The following is an 18,625-nucleotide window of genomic DNA, read 5'->3' as shown; positions in this document are numbered from 1 at the left end:
TAATGTCCCAACCAACCAGCTTCTACCTGACATTTTTCAAATCCAGCCTGTGACATGACAGTTATGAACTGATTGGCTGGTACTTTATCCACATCCACTTTATCTCCATCCAAGGCTTAGTAAATAGACCCCTTAGTCTAGTCTGATGTCCAGGCTGCATATTTTAGAAGCGTGTAGTGGTGACTTGGCAACTGGCATATACCCAGTCCTGGTGTAATCTGTTAGCAATTGAAATATAACATTTACATTTAATGTTGTCACATTTTTTGTTGTCATAACATACATCTTATGACAGATAGAAAAAAATCCTTATCCCATTATCTAGGACAGAGAACATGACAGAATAATCAGCTTCCTATCATATCATATAACTGGCAGAACAGTAACTGAATGTTTTTCGTAGAAAAGCTGCAAAACTTTTACAGCGTAAGATTGTATCTCTGTTAAGATAAACATTTATAAAACAGTTTAAAACCAAAATAGTCATAAATTCATAATTTTTTTTTATTTCTTTGATAACGTGAAAGAAGAGCATGGCATGTGTGAGTTGTATGCTGATTTATACAGATTGTAAGCGTGTATTCTACACATATACAGCTGTTCTCCACCTGCGATTCATGTGTGTGCATACACATTCCAGTCTGAGACCTGTTCTCAGAATTGTACTCTGTACCTAGTGTTGCAGTATTGCAGGTCCGGCAGGTCTGGCTAGTAGAAGTATTGTTGAAAGAGTAAATTCATCATTCCAAAGTCTAGGCGGCTTATATAACATTAGGTCTGCCACCTTCATTTATTGTGACTTCTCAGTGTGTCTCCTGAAATACTGCTTGTTCCAGTTTAATTTAGGGCTTTAATTAAACATGCACTAAGAGAGGTCAAGCAGTGTAGAGATGTGTCACTACATGTTTTTATTAGCTATATTGATAATGCACTCTGCTGTAAACAGTGGAAGGTGCAAAAGGTAGTATTTTGAAGAAAAGGACAAAGCCCCATTTTTGTCATCTCTAAGGACATGTAGCCCCCTTAAATGCACCAGTTGGTTTCCGTACAACTCCAATGTTTTTAGTATTGCGCATGTGCTGAACCCGTACAGTACAGGGATAGCCCAATGTTCATGTAGTGTAATTCAATACTGGGTCTTCGGACACAGCAACGGATCACAGAAGACGGCAAGAAGCGTCTGTTTACACAATACACTTCCTGCAGTATTTGCATACTGTCTTAAAGCCGCTGCATCCAAAGATGCAGCTGCTGTACCAACTGCGACCATCTCTTTATCAGGCCCTTAGATCCTCTGACACTATTCAGCGAAAGAAGAGAGTCCTTCATCTGGAGTCCTCCCTGTCCAAGGTCAGAATCACAAGTTCCTGATTCATGAAAGATGAGGATAGGAGTCCAGGTAATAGCTAATCGGAAGGCAATTTTCTAGGTAATGGATCCACCTAATAAAGTTTAAAACGAGGATGCTGCAGAGCAGTCACACCAGGTTAACATTTTTTAAGGAAGACATACATTTTCCTATCTGTGCTATCCCTTAAAGTATGGTGGGGATTTTAGAGATGTGAGCTTTGGGAGCATCCACCTAAAAACAGTTTTCCATTTTGCCGTAATTCCCAAAGCAGAGTAAAGAGGTACTACAGTCTGTAGGTTTCCCGACATCATCGATCAGGTACGGTACACGCTTCAGCAAAAAGGTCCTCTAGCTGAGTGGAAGAAGGAAAATAATCTGTTTCTAAGTAGCATAATAGTTTGAGTGTGTGTTGGACATGAGGAAATGTCCAGGTCAGAGCCTTCCGCCACCTTACCTTCCTCCTGGGAGAACAATTCAGAATCTGATAACTTCTTCAACTGGGGGCTGCGGAAGCAGTTGATATAGAAGAGGTGGTGGAAGTCATAACCATCTCCTTGGAAGAAGACAGTTGCAGAAGACTCTGCATTGATCACGTTATCACCTGAGACCTACTCTGATCATCAAGGCTAAGCTAAGGGGCCAAGCTGGACTGGTTAGAGACTCTTGGGGAGCTTCCCATGGGTCTCATTACCTAATAGTGCTTGGTGCGCTACGAAACCTCCAATATAGATCTGATTCATAGCTGGCAATGCCATCTCAGGAGTACGGACACTCGGGTATAGCGGAGGAGAAGTCTGAGTTTTTGCCAATTAATTTAAAGTGCCCAGACACCATACTCTATACACCATGGTGTTGTTAGTGTCCCCATTGGTTACCTGAGAAATACAAACTAATAGGCTTAAATAGTGAATTCTGTATTATTGGAATATGGGCCCTCATTCCGAGTTGTTCGCTCGGTATTTTTCATCGCATCGCAGTGAAAATCCGCTTAGTACGCATGCGCAATGTTCGCACTGCGACTGCGCCAAGTAACTTTACTATGAAGAAAGTATTTTTACTCACGGCTTTTTCTTCGCTCCGGCGATCGTAATGTGATTGACAGGAAATGGGTGTTACTGGGCGGAAACACGGCGTTTCAGGGGCGTGTGGCTGAAAACGCTACCGTTTCCGGAAAAAACGCAGGAGTGGCCGGAGAAACGGTGGGAGTGCCTGGGCGAACGCTGGGTGTGTTTGTGACGTCAACCAGGAACGACAAGCACTGAAATGATCGCACAGGCAGAGTAAGTCTGGAGCTACTCTGAAACTGCTAAGTAGTTAGTAATCGCATTATTGCGAATACATCGGTCGCAATTTTAAGAAGCTAAGATTCACTCCCAGTAGGCGGCGGCTTAGCGTGTGTAACTCTGCTAAATTCGCCTTGCGACCGATCAACTCGGAATGAGGGCCCTGGTCTTCACATTTAAAATGAATAGATTTTGTATTTGTCTACTTTTGTACATAACATTTATTGATTATTGCATTCAGTACAGTTTATACTTCAGTATCTGGGCATCAGTTCATTATAGGATCTGCAAATAGCTCCACTTTACACAATCACGATTTTATAACATTTCAACCATTCTCTGTTTATTCCATAGCCGCCTTGTTCAGGTCATTAAGAACTATCTGTTTTCGCCATCCTCTGGCCTGTTCAGTTGCCCTCTAGCTATGACTGATGGTGCAGCCAAGGTCTTCGAGGTACGATAAAGCATCACGGTGCATGGTATTACTAGATCATGTTTACCTTTTAGATTCTGTGTACAAATATTAAGCATATGTATGATAACTGATTCAATGATAAATGTGATGTAGCCCTTATTAACACTTTCAAGCAAGTTACCATAATAACTACTGCGAGATGTGACCAGATGTCACGAGGCTTAGAACGGAGAGTTCTATAATACACAGGAGTGACTGGATCATTGTTTCATTTGGCCACAAATGCGTGTGACCCAGTTGAAAGAGACCCAGATTATTCATTTTTAAATCAAGTGACCAGAGTGACTGCTTCGAGCTTCATTGCAAGCGGACAAGATGTAGTGTGTACTGTTACATGAGCTTTGAACAGATATCATGCATGCAGTTCAATTAAATAACCAAAGAAGAGCCATATTCATTTTCACACTTTCCATTGACAGGCACTTGGTACCCCAGCTGGTGTTGAGGATGCTTTTAGACACCTCACATCCCGAGATCCTAGCAGCTTTTGGACATCTGGACAGTGGATGACAGAGCGTAGAGGAGGATCAGATGTTGGTGGGTGAGAAACTACTCCCTTTATTTAGAGAGGTGCAAATTCAGACATTAAAGAAAGTTTCTACTTTGTTTTCACTGCAGCACATGGCACAGAGACAGTGGCTCATGCCCAGGCAGATGGTACTTACAAGCTATATGGATACAAGTGGTTTACATCCGCTACAGACTCTGATATGAGTCTGACTCTAGGCAGAGTAGTTGATGCACAAGGACACACAGTGCAGGTAAGTTTGCAAGAGGTATGATGCTGAATCTGGTCCAGCAATCGTAACTAATATCGGTTTTCCCATATACTATTTACAGGATAGCCTTTAAAAGGACATAAATCAGTTTTATTGTTTACTAAGGTAATAACTATTTCTTGTTCTAAACCCCCATAATTATGTATAAAATGGCATATTTAATCTGTCATTGAATGCTGTAATTTGTCATTAAATGCTGAAATGAACAGTCCACCAGCCATTGAGATGTTATTCAATCTTTGTACTCTCTGCAGGGCACAAAAGGGTTGTCGCTCTTCTACCTGGAAGTCCGTGATGCTGAAGGGCAGCTGAATGGAATTGAGGTGCAGAGGCTTAAAGATAAATTGGGCACTCGGCAGGTGCCAACAGCAGAACTGTTGCTGGATGGGGTAAAAGCTCTGCAGGTAATGGTTGATTTAATATGGCTAGAGAAGAAACACTGTGCTTGGAACACTGATAAATGTATATCATTTGATATCTAAATGTGCTGTCTGTCAAAATGAGTAGGCTAAGTGAAGCTCGTGTATGTAAAAAACATATTGTTTTATAGATATAAATTCACAAACAACAAACATGATTATATAGAAGAACAATTAGCACATATCTATGAGCTTACAAACTCCGGATGTTAGTTATTAAAATAGAATAACTTCCAATGGGTATATTTTGCAATAATATGCAGTAACAATATTTTAATAATGATTAGTAAAATGCTGAGATAAAACGTCTCTCCCAAAAGATATGCATAACCACATCACTGGCGTTCCAGTGGGGTTATGTTGTTAGTAGTAATCCGCTATTGAGGGTCTCACAATACATGCACTAAGTGATTAGCGAAGTTGTAACAGCATGCAGTCACGTAGTAACATATATAGTTACCACCATGCTGGTTCCTGTATGATAGAAGTCAGGGTTCCCTTAGCAATATAGTACATGTGGTGACTGCATCAATGAAGGGACTGCAGCCTTTGAACGGACCCGTGCACTGCCTGCCCACCATGTAGAATGGCCGTCTCCGCGATGTGTATGGAAGACACGTGCGGCTGTATGTGTCTACAGCTGCCAGCAGCCGCCGTGGAGTCAGTGAAGTCTGTTTTGGCCGGCAGTAGGAGGACACTTTCAGGCAGTGCTGGATGTTATGTGAGCGCCAAATAGCTGTAGATGGTAAATTGGAGATCCACCAATGGGAGAGTTCAAACGAAAGGAAGTGGGCATCAACGCGTTGTCTCCTAGCAACCGGAGACTTCCTCAAGACAGATCACTTCCTCTTGCCGATTCCATATTTATACCCATGTAACAAGTCCAAATGGATTCAGGTGTATTAATTGACTTAGTTAATCCCATTTTTGTAACTTTAGATTTCGCCTCAAGGTCGCGGTGTTGCTTCAATCGCCAGCATGTTAACAATTACTCGTATTCACAATACCATTGCTGCAGCATCTAGCATGAGGAGGTAATATAATCTATTTATGTTTCTATCTATTGTCTGTTAGATAACTGATTTCTAATTTTTACCTTCAATCCAGAATAATTAACTTGGCAAGGGAATATGCATCCAAACGATTTGTATTTGGTCAGCTGATAAGGGACCACCCCCTGCATATGCAGACCTTGGCACGAATGGAGGTGAGCACGCTTTGTGGTCTTCAGTCAAGTTTTTACAATATCAGTGACACTGCAAAGAAGTTTCTGAACTGGGTCATTCCATTAATATTAGCTCAGTCACTGCTGGAGGGTTGTGCCGATGTTTTATCTGATGTGAAAAATTGTGTAGCTACGTTATCACAGGGCAAACCTTCAATTTGATTTGCATGTTTTTGTGCTGTTTTCAAATTTATCAGAGTAAAAAAACGCACATGAAGCTACAATTTCTTTTAATAAGCCAATCAAAACATACAGTACAACTTTTGTGATTATCGATCCATACTAAAGGTTCCATGGCACCTGAAGGTTGATCGCTAAAATGCACAAAAAGTATAACACTCTTAAGTATAGCGTAGAGATGATATAGCATAGAGGTAAAGCCAGAGCTCCAATGTGACAGTCATCATCATCATCATCAAAATATAAATTTGCACCTAAGGGATGCAAAAAGATATGCCTCTCAAAAGGCATACTGTATATTAAAAATGTATGTGAGTCCGATTAGGTCACTGTTATTTTGCCTTATATATGACTGCATTTCTGTAAAGTAATGACGTCATACATTGCCTCCAAATATTGCTGCAGATCTCCTGGGGGTGTCAGACCAGCGTTATATTGGCCTACCCTCACTGTGAGTATTGTGCAGACACGTCAGCATGTTCTACATGATTTCCTTAGGTAGAGGCACGTGGAGCGTTTCTTCTGTTAATGGAGGTTTCGCGCTTGTTGGGGTTGGAGGAAACGAACATGGCAACAGAGCAGGACCAGCACTTACTCCGACTCCTTACTCCCGTTGCTAAGCTCTACACTGGGAAACAGGTACACTAAGCCACATAGATCGTCCCACCCTGTTCATTAGTCTGGGAAACGCATCCTCTCATGTAGCTCTATTTACGCTGTAGGCTGTTGCTGTCTTATCAGAAGGGCTGGAATGCTTCGGAGGGCAGGGTTACATGGAGGACACAGGTTTGCCAGCTATGCTCAGAGATGTACAGGTAAGAGCTGAATATAGCATATACTGTAAATAGGGACCCGGGAGCATAGTGTGTTTTAACCATTTTATTTTAATGTTGTCATAGGTACTGACCATCTGGGAAGGAACAACTAACATCCTGTCTCTAGATGTCCTGCGTTCAGTCACCAAGAGCCAGGGACAGGTCCTCAGTGCATTCTTCTCTGTCACTCAGGTAAGCAGTCACATTTCTGCTTATAAGCGATAAATCAAGGCCAGCAACTCTCACAGCTGGCAGTCCATGTAATGGTTACCAGGCTTTCCACATTGTGTAGGATGGAGCCTGTCACTGTCTTTCCCTACAGAGATTGATGTGAGCTAGTCACATTGTTATAGTGCTTTGTAATAATGCCTATCACTTATATTTCTCTAACGTCCTAAGTGGATGCTGGGGACTCCGTAAGGACCATGGGGAATAGCGGCTCCGCAGGAGACTGGGCACATCTAAAGAAAGCTTTAGAACTATCTGGTGTGCACTGGCTCCTCCAACTATGACCCTCCTCCAAGCCCCAGTTAGATCTTTGTGTCCGAACGAGAAGGGTGCACACTAGGGGCTCTCCTGAGCTTCTTAGTGAAAGTTTTAGTTTAGGTTTTTTATTTTCAGTGAGACCTGCTGGCAACAGGCTCACTGCATCGAGGGACTAAGGGGAGAAGAAGCGAACTCACCTGCGTGCAGAGTGGATTGGGCTTCTTAGGCTACTGGACATTAGCTCCAGAGGGACGATCACAGGCCCAGCCATGGATGGGTCCCAGAGCCGCGCCGCCGGCCCCCTTACAGAGCCAGAAGACAGAAGAGGTCCGGAAAATCGGCGGCAGAAGACATCCTGTCTTCACCAAGGTAGCGCACAGCACTGCAGCTGTGCGCCATTGCTCCTCAGCACACTTCACACTTCGGTCACTGAGGGTGCAGGGCGCTACGGGGGGGCGCCCTGAGCAGCAATAAAAACACCTTGGCTGGCGAAAATACATCACATATAGCCCCCAGGGCTATATGGATGAATTTTAACCCCTGCCAGAATCCATAAAAAAGCAGGAGAAAAGTCCGCGAAAAAGGGGCGGAGCCTATCTCCTCAGCACACTGGCGCCATTTTCCCTCACAGCTCCGTTGGAGGGAAGCTCCCCTGGCTCTCCCCTGCAGTCACTACACTACAGAAAGGGTTAAAAAAAGAGAGGGGGGCACTAATTAGGCGCAGTATTAACAATACAGCAGCTATAGGGGGAAAAACACTTATATAAGGTTATCCCTGTATATATATATAGGGCTTTGGTGTGTGCTGGCAAACTCTCCCTCTGTCTCCCCAAAGGGCTAGTGGGGTCCTGTCCTCTATCAGAGCATTCCCTGTGTGTGTGCTGTATGTCGGTACGTTTGTGTCGACATGTATGAGGAGAAAAATGATGTGGAGACGGAGCAGATTGCCTGTAATAGTGATGTCACCCCCTAGGGGGTCGACACCTGAGTGGATGAACTGTTGGAAGGAATTACGTGACAGTGTCAGCTCTGTATAAAAGACAGTGGTTGACATGAGACAGCCGGCTACTCAGCTTGTGCCTGTCCAGACGTCTCATAGGCCGTCAGGGGCTCTAAAGCGCCCGTTACCTCAGATGGCAGATATAGACGCCGACACGGATACTGACTCCAGTGTCGACGGTGAAGAGACAAATGTGACTTCCAGTAGGGCCACACGTTACATGATTGAGGCAATGAAAAATGTTTTACACATTTCTGATAATACGAGTACCACCAAAAAGGGGTATTATGTTCGGTGAGGAAAAACTACCTGTAGTTTTCCTGAATCTGAGAAATTAAATGAGGTGTGTGATGATGCGTGGTTTTCCCCCGATAACAACTGATAATTTCTAAAATGTTATTGGCATTATATCCTTTCCCGCCAGAGGTTAGGGTGCGTTGGGAAACACCCCCTAGGGTGGATAAAGCGCTCACACGCTTGTAAGGGCTCTACCCTCTCCTGAGATGGCCGCCCTTAAGGATCCTGCTGATAGAAAGCAGGAGGGTATCCTAAAATGTATTTACACACATACTGGTGTTATACTGCGACCAGCAATCGCCTCAGCCTGGATGTGCAGTGCTGGGTTGGCGTGGTCGGATTCCCTGACTGAAAATATTGATACCCTAGATAGGGACAGTATATTTTTGCCTATAGAGCATTTAAAAGATGCATTTCTATATATGCGTGATGCACAGCGGAATATTTGCCGACTGGCATCAAGTCTAAGTGCGTTGTCCATTTCTACCAGTAGAGGGTTATGGACACGTCAGTGGTCAGGTGATGCGTATTCCAAACGGCATTTGGAAGTATTGCCTTAATAAGGGGAGGAGTTATTTGGGGTCGGTCTTTCAGACCTGGTGGCCACGGCAACAGCTGGGAAATCCACGTTTGTACCCCAGGTCGCCTCTCAACATGAGAAGACGCCGTATTATCAGGCGCAGTCTTTTCGTGGACAAGCGGGCAAAAGGTTCCTCATTTCTGCCCCGTGACAGAGGGAGAGGAAAAAGGCTGCAGAAATCAGCCAGTTCCCAGGAACAGAAACCCTCTCCCGCCTCTGCCAAGCCCTCAGTATGACGCTGGGGCTTTACAAGCAGAATCAGGCACGGTGGGGGGCCCGTCTCAATGAATTTCAGCGCGCAGTGGGCTCACTCGCAAGTAGACCCCTGGATCCTTCAGGTGATATCTCAGGGGTACAAATTAGAATTCGAGACGTCTCCCCCTCGCCGTTTTCCTAAAGTCGGCTTTACCGATGTCTCCTTCTGACAGGGAGACAGTTTTGGAAGCCATTCACAAGCTGTATTCCCAGCAGGTGATAATCAAGGTACCCCTCCTGCAACAGGGAACGGGGTATTATTCCACACTGTTGTGGTACCGAAGCCGGACGGCTCGGTGAGACCGATTCTAAATCTAAAATCTTTGAACACTTACATACAGAGGTTCAAATTCAAGATTGAGTCACTCAGAGCAGTGATTGCGAACCTGGAAGAAGGGGACTACATGATGTCTCGGGACATCAAGGATGCTTACCTTCATGTCAAAATTTACCCTTCTCACCAAGGGTACCTCAGGTTTATGGTACAGAACTGTCACTATCAGTTCAGACGCTGCCGTATGGATGGTCCACGGCACCCCGGGTCTTTACCAAGGTAATGGCCGAAATGATGATATTCCTTCGAAGGAAGGGAATTTTAGTTATCCCTTACTTGGACGATTCCCTGATAAGGGTAAGATCCAGGGAACAGTTGGAGGTCGGTGTAGCACTATCTCAGGTAGTGTTGCGGCAGCACGATTGGATTCTCAATATTCCAAAATCGCAGCTGGTTCCGACGACTTGTCTTCTGTTCCTAGGGATGATCCTGGACACAGTCCAGAAAAAGGTGTTTCTCCCGGAGGGGAAAGCCAGGGAGTTATCCGAGCTAGTCAGGAACCTCCTAAAACCGAGCCAAGTCTCAGTGCATCAATGCACAAGGGTTCTGGGTAAAATGGTGGCTTCCTACGAAGCAATCCCATTCGGCAGATTCCACGCAAGAACTTTCCAGTGGGACCTGCTGGACAAATGGTCCGGGTCGCATCTTCAGATGCATCAGCGGATAACCCTGTCACCAAGGACAAGGGTGTCCCTCCTGTGGTGGTTGCAGAGTGCTCATCTTCTAGAGGGCCGCAGATTCGGCATTAAGGACTGGGTCCTGGTGACCACGGATGCCAGCCTGCGAGGCTGGGGAGCAGTCACACAGGGAAGGAATATCCAGGGCTTATGGTCAAGCCTGGAGACATCACTTCACATAAATATCCTGAAGCTAAGGGCCATTTACAATGCTCTTAGCTTAGCAAGACCTCTGCTTCAAGGTCAGCCGGTGTTGATCCAGTCGGACAACATCACGGCAGTCACCCACGTAAACAGACAGGGTGGCACAAGAAGCAGGAGGGCAATGGCAGAAGCTGCAAGGATTCTTCGCTGGGCGGAAAATCATGTGATAGCACTGTCAGCAGTATTCATTCCGGGAGTGGACAACTGGGAAGCAGACTTCCTCAGCACGACCTCCACCCGGGAGAGTGGGGACTTCACCCAGAAGTCTTCCACATGATTATAAACCGTTGGGAAAAACTCGACAGGTATTGCGCCAGGTCAAGGTACCCTCAGGCAATAGCTGTAGACGCTCTGGTAACACCGTGGGTGTACCAGTCAGTGTATGTGTTCCCTCCTCTGCCTCTCATACCCAAGGTACTGAGATTGATAAGATGGAGAGGAGTAAGCACTATATTCGTGGCTCCGGATTGGCCAAGAAGGACTTGGTAACCGGAACTTCAAGAGATGCTCACGGAGGATCCGTGGCCTCTACCTCTAAGAAGGGACCTGCTCCAACAAGGACCCTGTCTGTTCCAAGACTTGCCGCGGCTGCGTTTGACGGCATGGCGGTTGAACGCCGGATCCTGAAGGAAAAAAGGCATTCCGGATGAAGTCATCCCTATCCTGATCAAAGCCAGGAAGGATGTAACCGCAAAACATTATCACCGCATTTGGCGAAAATATGTTGCGTGGTGCGAGGCCAGTAAGGCCCGACGGAGGAAATTCAACTGGGTCGATTCCTACATTTCCTGCAAACAGGAGTGTCTATGGGCCTGAAATTGGGGTCCATTAAGGTTCAAATTTCGGCCCTGTCAATTTTCTTCCAAAAAGAACTAGCTTCAGTCCCTGAAGTTCAGACGTTTGTAAAATGGGTACTGCATATACAGCCTCCTTTTGTGCCTCCAGTGGCACTTTGGGATCTCAATGTAGTTTTTTGGGTTCCAAAAGTCACATTGGTTTGAACCACTTAAATCTGTGGAGTTAAAATATCTCACATGGAAAGTGGTCATGCTGTTGGCCCTGGCCTGGGCCAGGCGCGTGTCAGAATTGGCGGCTTTATCCTGTAAAAGCCCTTATCTGATTTTCCATTCGGACAGGGCGAAATTGAGGACTCGTCCTCAGTTTCTCCCTAAGGTGGTTTCAGCGTTTCACCTGAACCAACCTATTGTGGTGCCTGCGGCTACTAGGGACTTGGAGGACTCCAAGTTGCTAGACGTTGTCAGGGCCCTGAAAATATATGTTTCCAGGACGGCTGGAGTCAGAAAATCTGACTCGCTGTTTATCCTGTATGCACCCAACAAGCTGGGTGCTCCTGCTTCTAAGCAGACTATTGCTCGTTGGATTTGTAGTACAATTCAGCTTGCACATTCTGTGGCAGGCCTGCCACAGCCAAAAATCTGTAAATGCCCACTCCACAAGGAAGGTGGGCTCATTTTGGGCGGCTGCCCGAGGGGTCTCGGCTTTACAACTTTGCCGAGCAGCTACTTGGTCAGGAGCAAATACGTTTGTAAAATTCTACAAAATTGATACCCTGGCTGAGGAGGACCTGGAGTTCTCTCAATTGGTGCTGCAGAGTCATCCGCACTCTCCCGCCCGTTTGGGAGCTTTGGTATAATCCCCATGGTCCTTACGGAGTCCCCAGCATCCACTTAGGACGTTAGAGAAAATAAGAATTTACTTACCGATAATTCTATTTCTCGTAGTCCGTAGTGGATGCTGGGCGCCCATCCCAAGTGCGGATTGTCTGCAATACTGGTACATAGTTATTGTTACCAAAAAATCGGGTTATTGCTGTAGTGAGCCATCTTTTCTAGAGGCTCCTCTGTTATCATGCTGTTAACTGGGTTCAGATCACAAGTTGTACGGTGTGATTGGTGTGGCTGGTATGAGTCTTACCCGGGATTCAAAATCCTTCCTTATTGTGTACGCTCGTCCGGGCACAGTATCCTAACTGAGGCTTGGAGGAGGGTCATAGGGGGAGGAGCCAGTGCACACCAGATAGTCCTAAAGCTTTCTTTAGATGTGCCCAGTCTCCTGCGGAGCCGCTATTCCCCATGGTCCTTACGGAGTCCCCAGCATCCACTACGGACTACGAGAAATAGAATTATCGGTAAGTAAATTCTTATTTTATGTCTTAACTTCACTGTCAGAATGCTGCTTAAATGTCTGGTATTGTAACAGGCAGCTTTATTTACAGGAAAAGCTGGAAGCCGCCTCTAATGTCCCTAGCTTGTCTGAGCCTATTTTACGTTTGATGCAAGCTTTACAGCAGCTAAGAGCCTTCACACAGCAGGCGGGAGTGAGAGGAAGCAGCTTCTTGGCACTGGCTGCAAGAGACTTCTCCTACAGCCTGGCTAAAATCTACATAGGTAAATATAAGGAAACTGGATTTACCTGAGCGTGAAGCAGTGCATGGTATCATCTGATTATATACTTAGCCCAAACTATAGCGCTGGAATGTGTAGCAGCAATACAGACCTCAGGAATTATTTCCTATGATCACATCTGTTCTGAAACCAAGGAACAGACAGCAAATTTCACATGTACTATTATTTATTTATTGCCAGTACTTGATATAATGCAGACATATTCCGCAGCGCTTTACAGAGAATATTTGGTCATTCACATCAGTCCCTGCCCCAGTAGAGATTACAATCTATATTCCCTACCACATGTACACACTAGGGTTAATTGGCCAATTAACCTACCAGTAAGGAGGAAACTGGAGTACCCAGAGTAAAGAGACACACAAGCACGGGGAGAATATACAAACTCCACACAGGGCCATGATGGGAATCAAATCCATAACCTCAGTGCTGTGAGGCAGTAATGCAAACTATTAAACCATCCGTGCTACTACAACTTTTTACCGCCTCATAGGTAAAATAAAAAATATTTCTGAATAAGGGTATTTTTTATTTATTGTTTGTTAAATGATCAGTAAACTCTTGGATTAGTCAGAACCCTTTCAAACTGGCAGTGCGATGCCCGGTCAAGTTGCCATGGGGGGACGAGTTCAGAGGCAGTGCTTGGAGATGATATCATCTCCACCCCGCCTCCTCCATAGTGTGAACGGGTCACGGATCGCATCGACACAGGTAACCCGTCCACACCGCACCTGACCCGGGAATAACCCTGCTTTATTCCCAGACTGAAATACCGGATCAGGTGACCAGGGAATTTTGGACTTACCCCTTTCACACCATACATCGACCCGCATTGATCCAGCATTATACCGGGTTATTTGTGCAGTGTGAAAGGGGTATGACATGGCTTGTCCAAAGCAAAGAAAGCAGTGACAAAATTTCAATAAAAATCCCTATAACAAGGATTAGTGAGCCAAAAGGACAGCTAGGCGCAGTAGTAACTAAGACAGTCACCGTGGCAAGTTTACAGTTTAAATCTCCCACTGAGGGATGAATTGATGAAGATATGTGTACTGGAGGTGCCTTTTGGCTGGGTGCGTCAGGGAACCCTCTACCCTGTTGCTCCAGCCTAGATCCGGCATGCACATACTGTAAAACAAGTCTAGCCTGATTGCAGAGGTGTTTGGTGGGCTGTATGATCCAGTTACACTGCAGTGTCTGGGGGCAATGGGATGTGTGAGTGTAGAAAGAGAAAATATGTAAAGTTATGTGTGGACTGTGTAGAAGGTAATTGGGTAGGAAAGCTTATGGAGGTAATGGTGGTTCTGGAATATGGTAAACTGCTTGAGTTCTCAGGAAACACTTAAAGGGTTGGAGACTTGAAGAAAGCCTTGTGCTTGGGAGATCATTGCACAGAGTGGGTGCTGCACAAAAAAGTCCTGTAAATGCGACTGGGAGCAGGTAATGCATGTGTGAGATACACAGATCTTGCGCAGAATGGATGTGCGCGTTGGGAGATATTGCGAGATAAAAGAAGAGATGTATGTTTGTGTAGTTCTGTTAATGAAATTGTATCAGTAGAAGTATTTTATATGGGAATCCATAACCTACAGGCAGCCAATAGAAGGACTGACAGCGTGGAGCAAAAGAAAATTAATGTTTTGCAGTGTGGGCTGGAAGGGGAAGGGCTAGGGGTGAGCCATCTGCCAGGTGGGCAAGAAGTGGAAGGGCTAGTGATGTGGCACCCATAAGGCAGGGGCTGGGGGGTGAGTTCCACCACATCCCTAGGACCACTTTAAGCACCTATAGATTGTAAGCTTGCGAGCAGGGCTTTCCTACCTCTATGTCTGTCTGTTTTTACCAAGTTTTGTTCTATTACTGTTTTCTGCAGCGGGGTACACTGGTATTCCACAGGGAATAACATCGGGGGTGTAGAATTGGATCTTCATCCGAGGCACCAACAGGCTAAAGCTGTGACTGTTCCCAAGATGCACTGCACCGCCAGGCACTGGAGCTCAGTTTGTAAGTTGGTGCCTGCAGTGCAGGCAGCTAACAGGGACTAGCGCAGCCCTGAAAAGAGCTTTTCTGACAAGAAAGAAGACTTCAAGGACCGTTTCGTGCTGCGGCTCCCTCACCTCCCCCAGCCGCGCTGTATACTCCTATGTCCTGGTTGCCGGGTACTTACAGCGGAGGCGCTCCAGTTTCATCAGGCACACATACCGCAGCTGCTCTCCAGGATTGCATGGCCGCACGATAGGGAGGAGGTAAGAGGATCCCCCAGACGGGACCCGCCGAAATTGCGATCCGATCGTGGTCTCCGGAGATGGACCGCGCCGCTGGCGTGGACACTGTGGCTGTGCAGGGACCCCACTATATCCACCAGGGCAAGGAGCACAGGTCGGATGTACTAAAATCCGTTTAGTATAGGCTCCATAGTACCCAGTGGTGAAGTCCAGCAGAGGGGATAAGGCTCTGACCTGTAGCCCCTCCCCCAGCCGCCACCTACAACAGGTGTTCCCACCCCGGAGCTGCATCTCTCTCTCCCTCACTCCATGTCAGCATTTGTGCGCCATTACACAGATCTGCGCTGATTCTGGGACTGCTGGGCACTGCCTCCTCTGTAAAGCCGCCTGCCTTATCTGCGCTGTGCATTTACAGGACACTTAAGTATTCTACATGTCGTTTAGACAGTGTTAGTTAAGAACAAGTGCATAACTATAGGGATATTTAGTAAAAGTGTCCTGTGATATACATCCAGTCTTTACTGTGCATTGTTATATCTGTATACATACATAGCTTTACTTAGTATTGCTAGTCCAGTGCAGTTTTATTGTTGTTTGTAATAATTTCTGCATTGTATATGTGATTGCGTGTGCCAATAGCTGCTGTGTGGTTCCTATTCTGTGTATCTCACACATATTGCTATCCCTATTTCTCTGACGTCCTAGTGGATGCTGGGGACTCCGTAAGGACCATGGGGAATAGCGGCTCCTCTAGACCTCAGTTAGAATTTTGTGCCCGGCCGAGCTGGTTGCACACTAGGGGCTCTCCTGAGCTCTTAGAAAAGAAAGTATATTTAGGTTTTTTATTTTCAGTGAGATCTGGCAATAGACTCACTGCTACGAGGGACTGAGGGGAGAAGAAGCGAACCTACCTGCTTGCAGCTAGCTTGGGCTTCTTAGGCTACTGGACACCATTAGCTCCAGAGGGATCGAACACAGGCCCAGCCTCGGTCGTCCGGTCCCGGAGCCGCGCCGCCGTCCCCCTTGCAGAGCCAGAAGCAAGAAGAACGTCCAGGAAATCGGCGGCTGAAGACTCCGGTCTTCATTAAGGTAGCGCACAGCACTGCAGCTGTGCGCCATTGCTCCCCATGCACACCACACACTCCGGTCACTGATGGGTGCAGGGCGCTGGGAGGAGGGGGGGCGCCCTGGGCTGCAATAAGAGTACCTTAGCTTGGCAAAAAAACACATAATATAGTCAGTAAGACTATATATGTGTAAAATCCCCTGCCAAAAGTATCCTGAAAAAAGCGGGAGAAGTCCGCCGAGAAGGGGGCGGGACTATCTCCCTCAGCACACTGGCGCCGTGTCCTCTCACAGCTCCGCTGGAAGGACGCTCCCAAGGCTCTCCCCTGCAGTTTCCAGGCTCAATAGGGTAAAAAAGAGAGGGGGGGCACTAAATTTAGGCGCAAACTGTGTATTATAGCAGCTATAGGGGAAAAATCACTGTGTGTAGTGTGTATCCCTGCATTATATAGGCTCTGGTGTGTGCTGGCATACTCTCTCTCTGTCTCCCCAAAGGACTTTGTGGGGTCCTGTCCTCAGTCAGAGCATTCCCTGTGTGTGTGCGGTGTGTCGGTACGGCTGTGTCGACATGTTTGATGAGGCTTATGTGGAGGCGGAGCAGGTGCCGATAAATGTGATGTCACCCCCTGCGGGGTCGACACCTGAATGGATGGACATGTGGAAGGAATTACGCGACAGTGTCAACTCCTTACATAAAAGGTTTGACGACATAGCACACGTGGGACAGCCGGCTTCTCAGCCCGTGCCTGCCCAGGCGTCTCAAAAGCCATCAGGGGCTCTAAAACGCCCACTACCTCAGATGGCAGACACAGATGTCGACACGGATACTGACTCCAGTGTCGACGACGATGAGACTAGTGTACATTCCAATAGAGCCACTCGTTATAAGATTACGGCAATGAAAAATGTGTTGCACATTTCTGATATTACCCCAGGTACCACAAAAAAGGGTATTATGTTTGGGGAGAAAAAGCTACCAGTGGTTTTTCCCCCATCTGATGAATTAAATGAAGTGTGTGAAGAAGCGTGGGCTTCCCCCGATAAGAAACTGGTAATTTCTAAAAAGTTACTAATGGCGTACCCTTTCCCGCCAGAGGACAGGTCACGTTGGGAGACATCCCCTAGGGTGGATAAAGCCCTCACACGTCTGTCAAAAAAGGTGGCACTACCGTCTCCGGACACGGCCGCCCTAAAGGAGCCTGCGGATAGAAAGCAGGAGGCTATCCTGAAGTCTGTATATACACACTCAGGAATTATACTGAGACCGGCTATTGCTTCAGCATGGATGTGCAGTGCTGCAGCTGCGTGGTCAGATTCCCTGTCAGAAAACATTGATACCCTAGACAGGGACACTATATTGCTAACCGTAGAGCATATTAAAGACGCTGTCTTATACATGAGAGATGCACAGAGGGATATTTGCCGGCTGGCATCTAAAATAAACGCAATGTCCATTTCTGCCAGGAGAGGATTGTGGACTCGGCAGTGGACAGGAGATACAGATTCTAAAAGGCACATGGAAGTTTTGCCTTACAAGGGTGAGGAGTTGTTTGGGGATGGTCTCTCGGACCTCGTTTCCACAGCGACAGCTGGGAAGTCAGCATTTTTACCCCATGTTCCCTCACAGCCAAAGAAAGCACCGTATTATCAGGTACAGTCCTTTCGGCCCCAGAAAGGCAAGCGGGTTAGAGGCGCGTCCTTTCTGCCCAGAGGCAGAGGTAGAGGGAAAAAGCTGCAACATACAGCCAGTTCCCAGGAACAAAAGTCCTCCCCCGCTTCCTCTAAGTCCACCGCATGACGCTGGGGCTCCACAGGCGGAGCCAGGGCCCGTCTCGAGAACTTCAGCGACCAGTGGGCTCGCTCACGGGTGGATCCCTGGATTCTACAAGTAGTATCTCAGGGGTACAAGCTGGAATTCGAGACGTCTCCCCCTCGCCGTTTCCTCAAATCTGCCTTGCCGACAGCTCCCCCGGACAGGGAGGCAGTGCTGGAGGCGATTCACAAGCTGTATTCTCAGCAGGTGATAATCAAGGTACCCCTCCTTCAACAAGGACGGGGTTACTATTCCACAATGTTTGTGGTACCGAAACCGGACGGTTCGGTGAGACCCATTTTAAATTTAAAACCCTTGAACACTTATATAAGAAGGTTCAAGTTCAAGATGGAATCGCTCAGGGCGGTGATTGCAAGCCTGGACGAGGGGGATTACATGGTATCACTGGACATCAAGGATGCTTACCTGCATGTCCCCATTTACCCTCCTCACCAGGAGTACCTCAGATTTGTGGTACAGGACTGTCATTACCAATTCCAGACGTTGCCGTTTGGTCTGTCCACGGCACCGAGGGTATTTACCAAGGTAATGGCCGAAATGATGATACTCCTTCGGAAAAAGGGAGTTTTAATTATCCCGTACTTGGACAATCTCCTTATAAAGGCGAGGTCCAGGGAACAGTTGTTGATCGGAGTAGCACTAGCTCGGGAAGTGCTACAACAGCACGGCTGGATCCTGAATATTCCAAAGTCGCAGCTGGTTCCTACAACGCGTCTAC

At 46.7% G+C, this 18,625-nt stretch overlaps 1 protein-coding gene across 3 annotated transcripts in view; it reads left to right on the top strand.

Moving 5' to 3' along the window:
- LOC134889403 (acyl-CoA dehydrogenase family member 11-like) overlaps positions 1–18,625 on the top strand; it is a 140,535-nt gene that overhangs the window by 110,857 nt on the left and 11,053 nt on the right. For all 3 annotated transcript variants that reach the window (XM_063913375.1, XM_063913377.1, XM_063913376.1), the window contains exons 4-13: positions 2,989–3,088; positions 3,529–3,646; positions 3,728–3,870; positions 4,143–4,292; positions 5,247–5,341; positions 5,415–5,514; positions 6,211–6,351; positions 6,435–6,527; positions 6,612–6,719; positions 12,597–12,768. In XM_063913375.1, the coding sequence (XP_063769445.1) occupies positions 2,989–3,088; positions 3,529–3,646; positions 3,728–3,870; positions 4,143–4,292; positions 5,247–5,341; positions 5,415–5,514; positions 6,211–6,351; positions 6,435–6,527; positions 6,612–6,719; positions 12,597–12,768 (1,220 nt within the window). The remainder of the gene's footprint in view (positions 1–2,988; positions 3,089–3,528; positions 3,647–3,727; positions 3,871–4,142; positions 4,293–5,246; positions 5,342–5,414; positions 5,515–6,210; positions 6,352–6,434; positions 6,528–6,611; positions 6,720–12,596; positions 12,769–18,625) is intronic.

This window comes from Pseudophryne corroboree, chromosome 1, assembly GCF_028390025.1.
Source record: "Pseudophryne corroboree isolate aPseCor3 chromosome 1, aPseCor3.hap2, whole genome shotgun sequence".
Taxonomy (NCBI): Eukaryota; Metazoa; Chordata; class Amphibia; order Anura; family Myobatrachidae; genus Pseudophryne; species Pseudophryne corroboree.
This window is presented reverse-complemented; position numbering and strand designations above follow the sequence as displayed.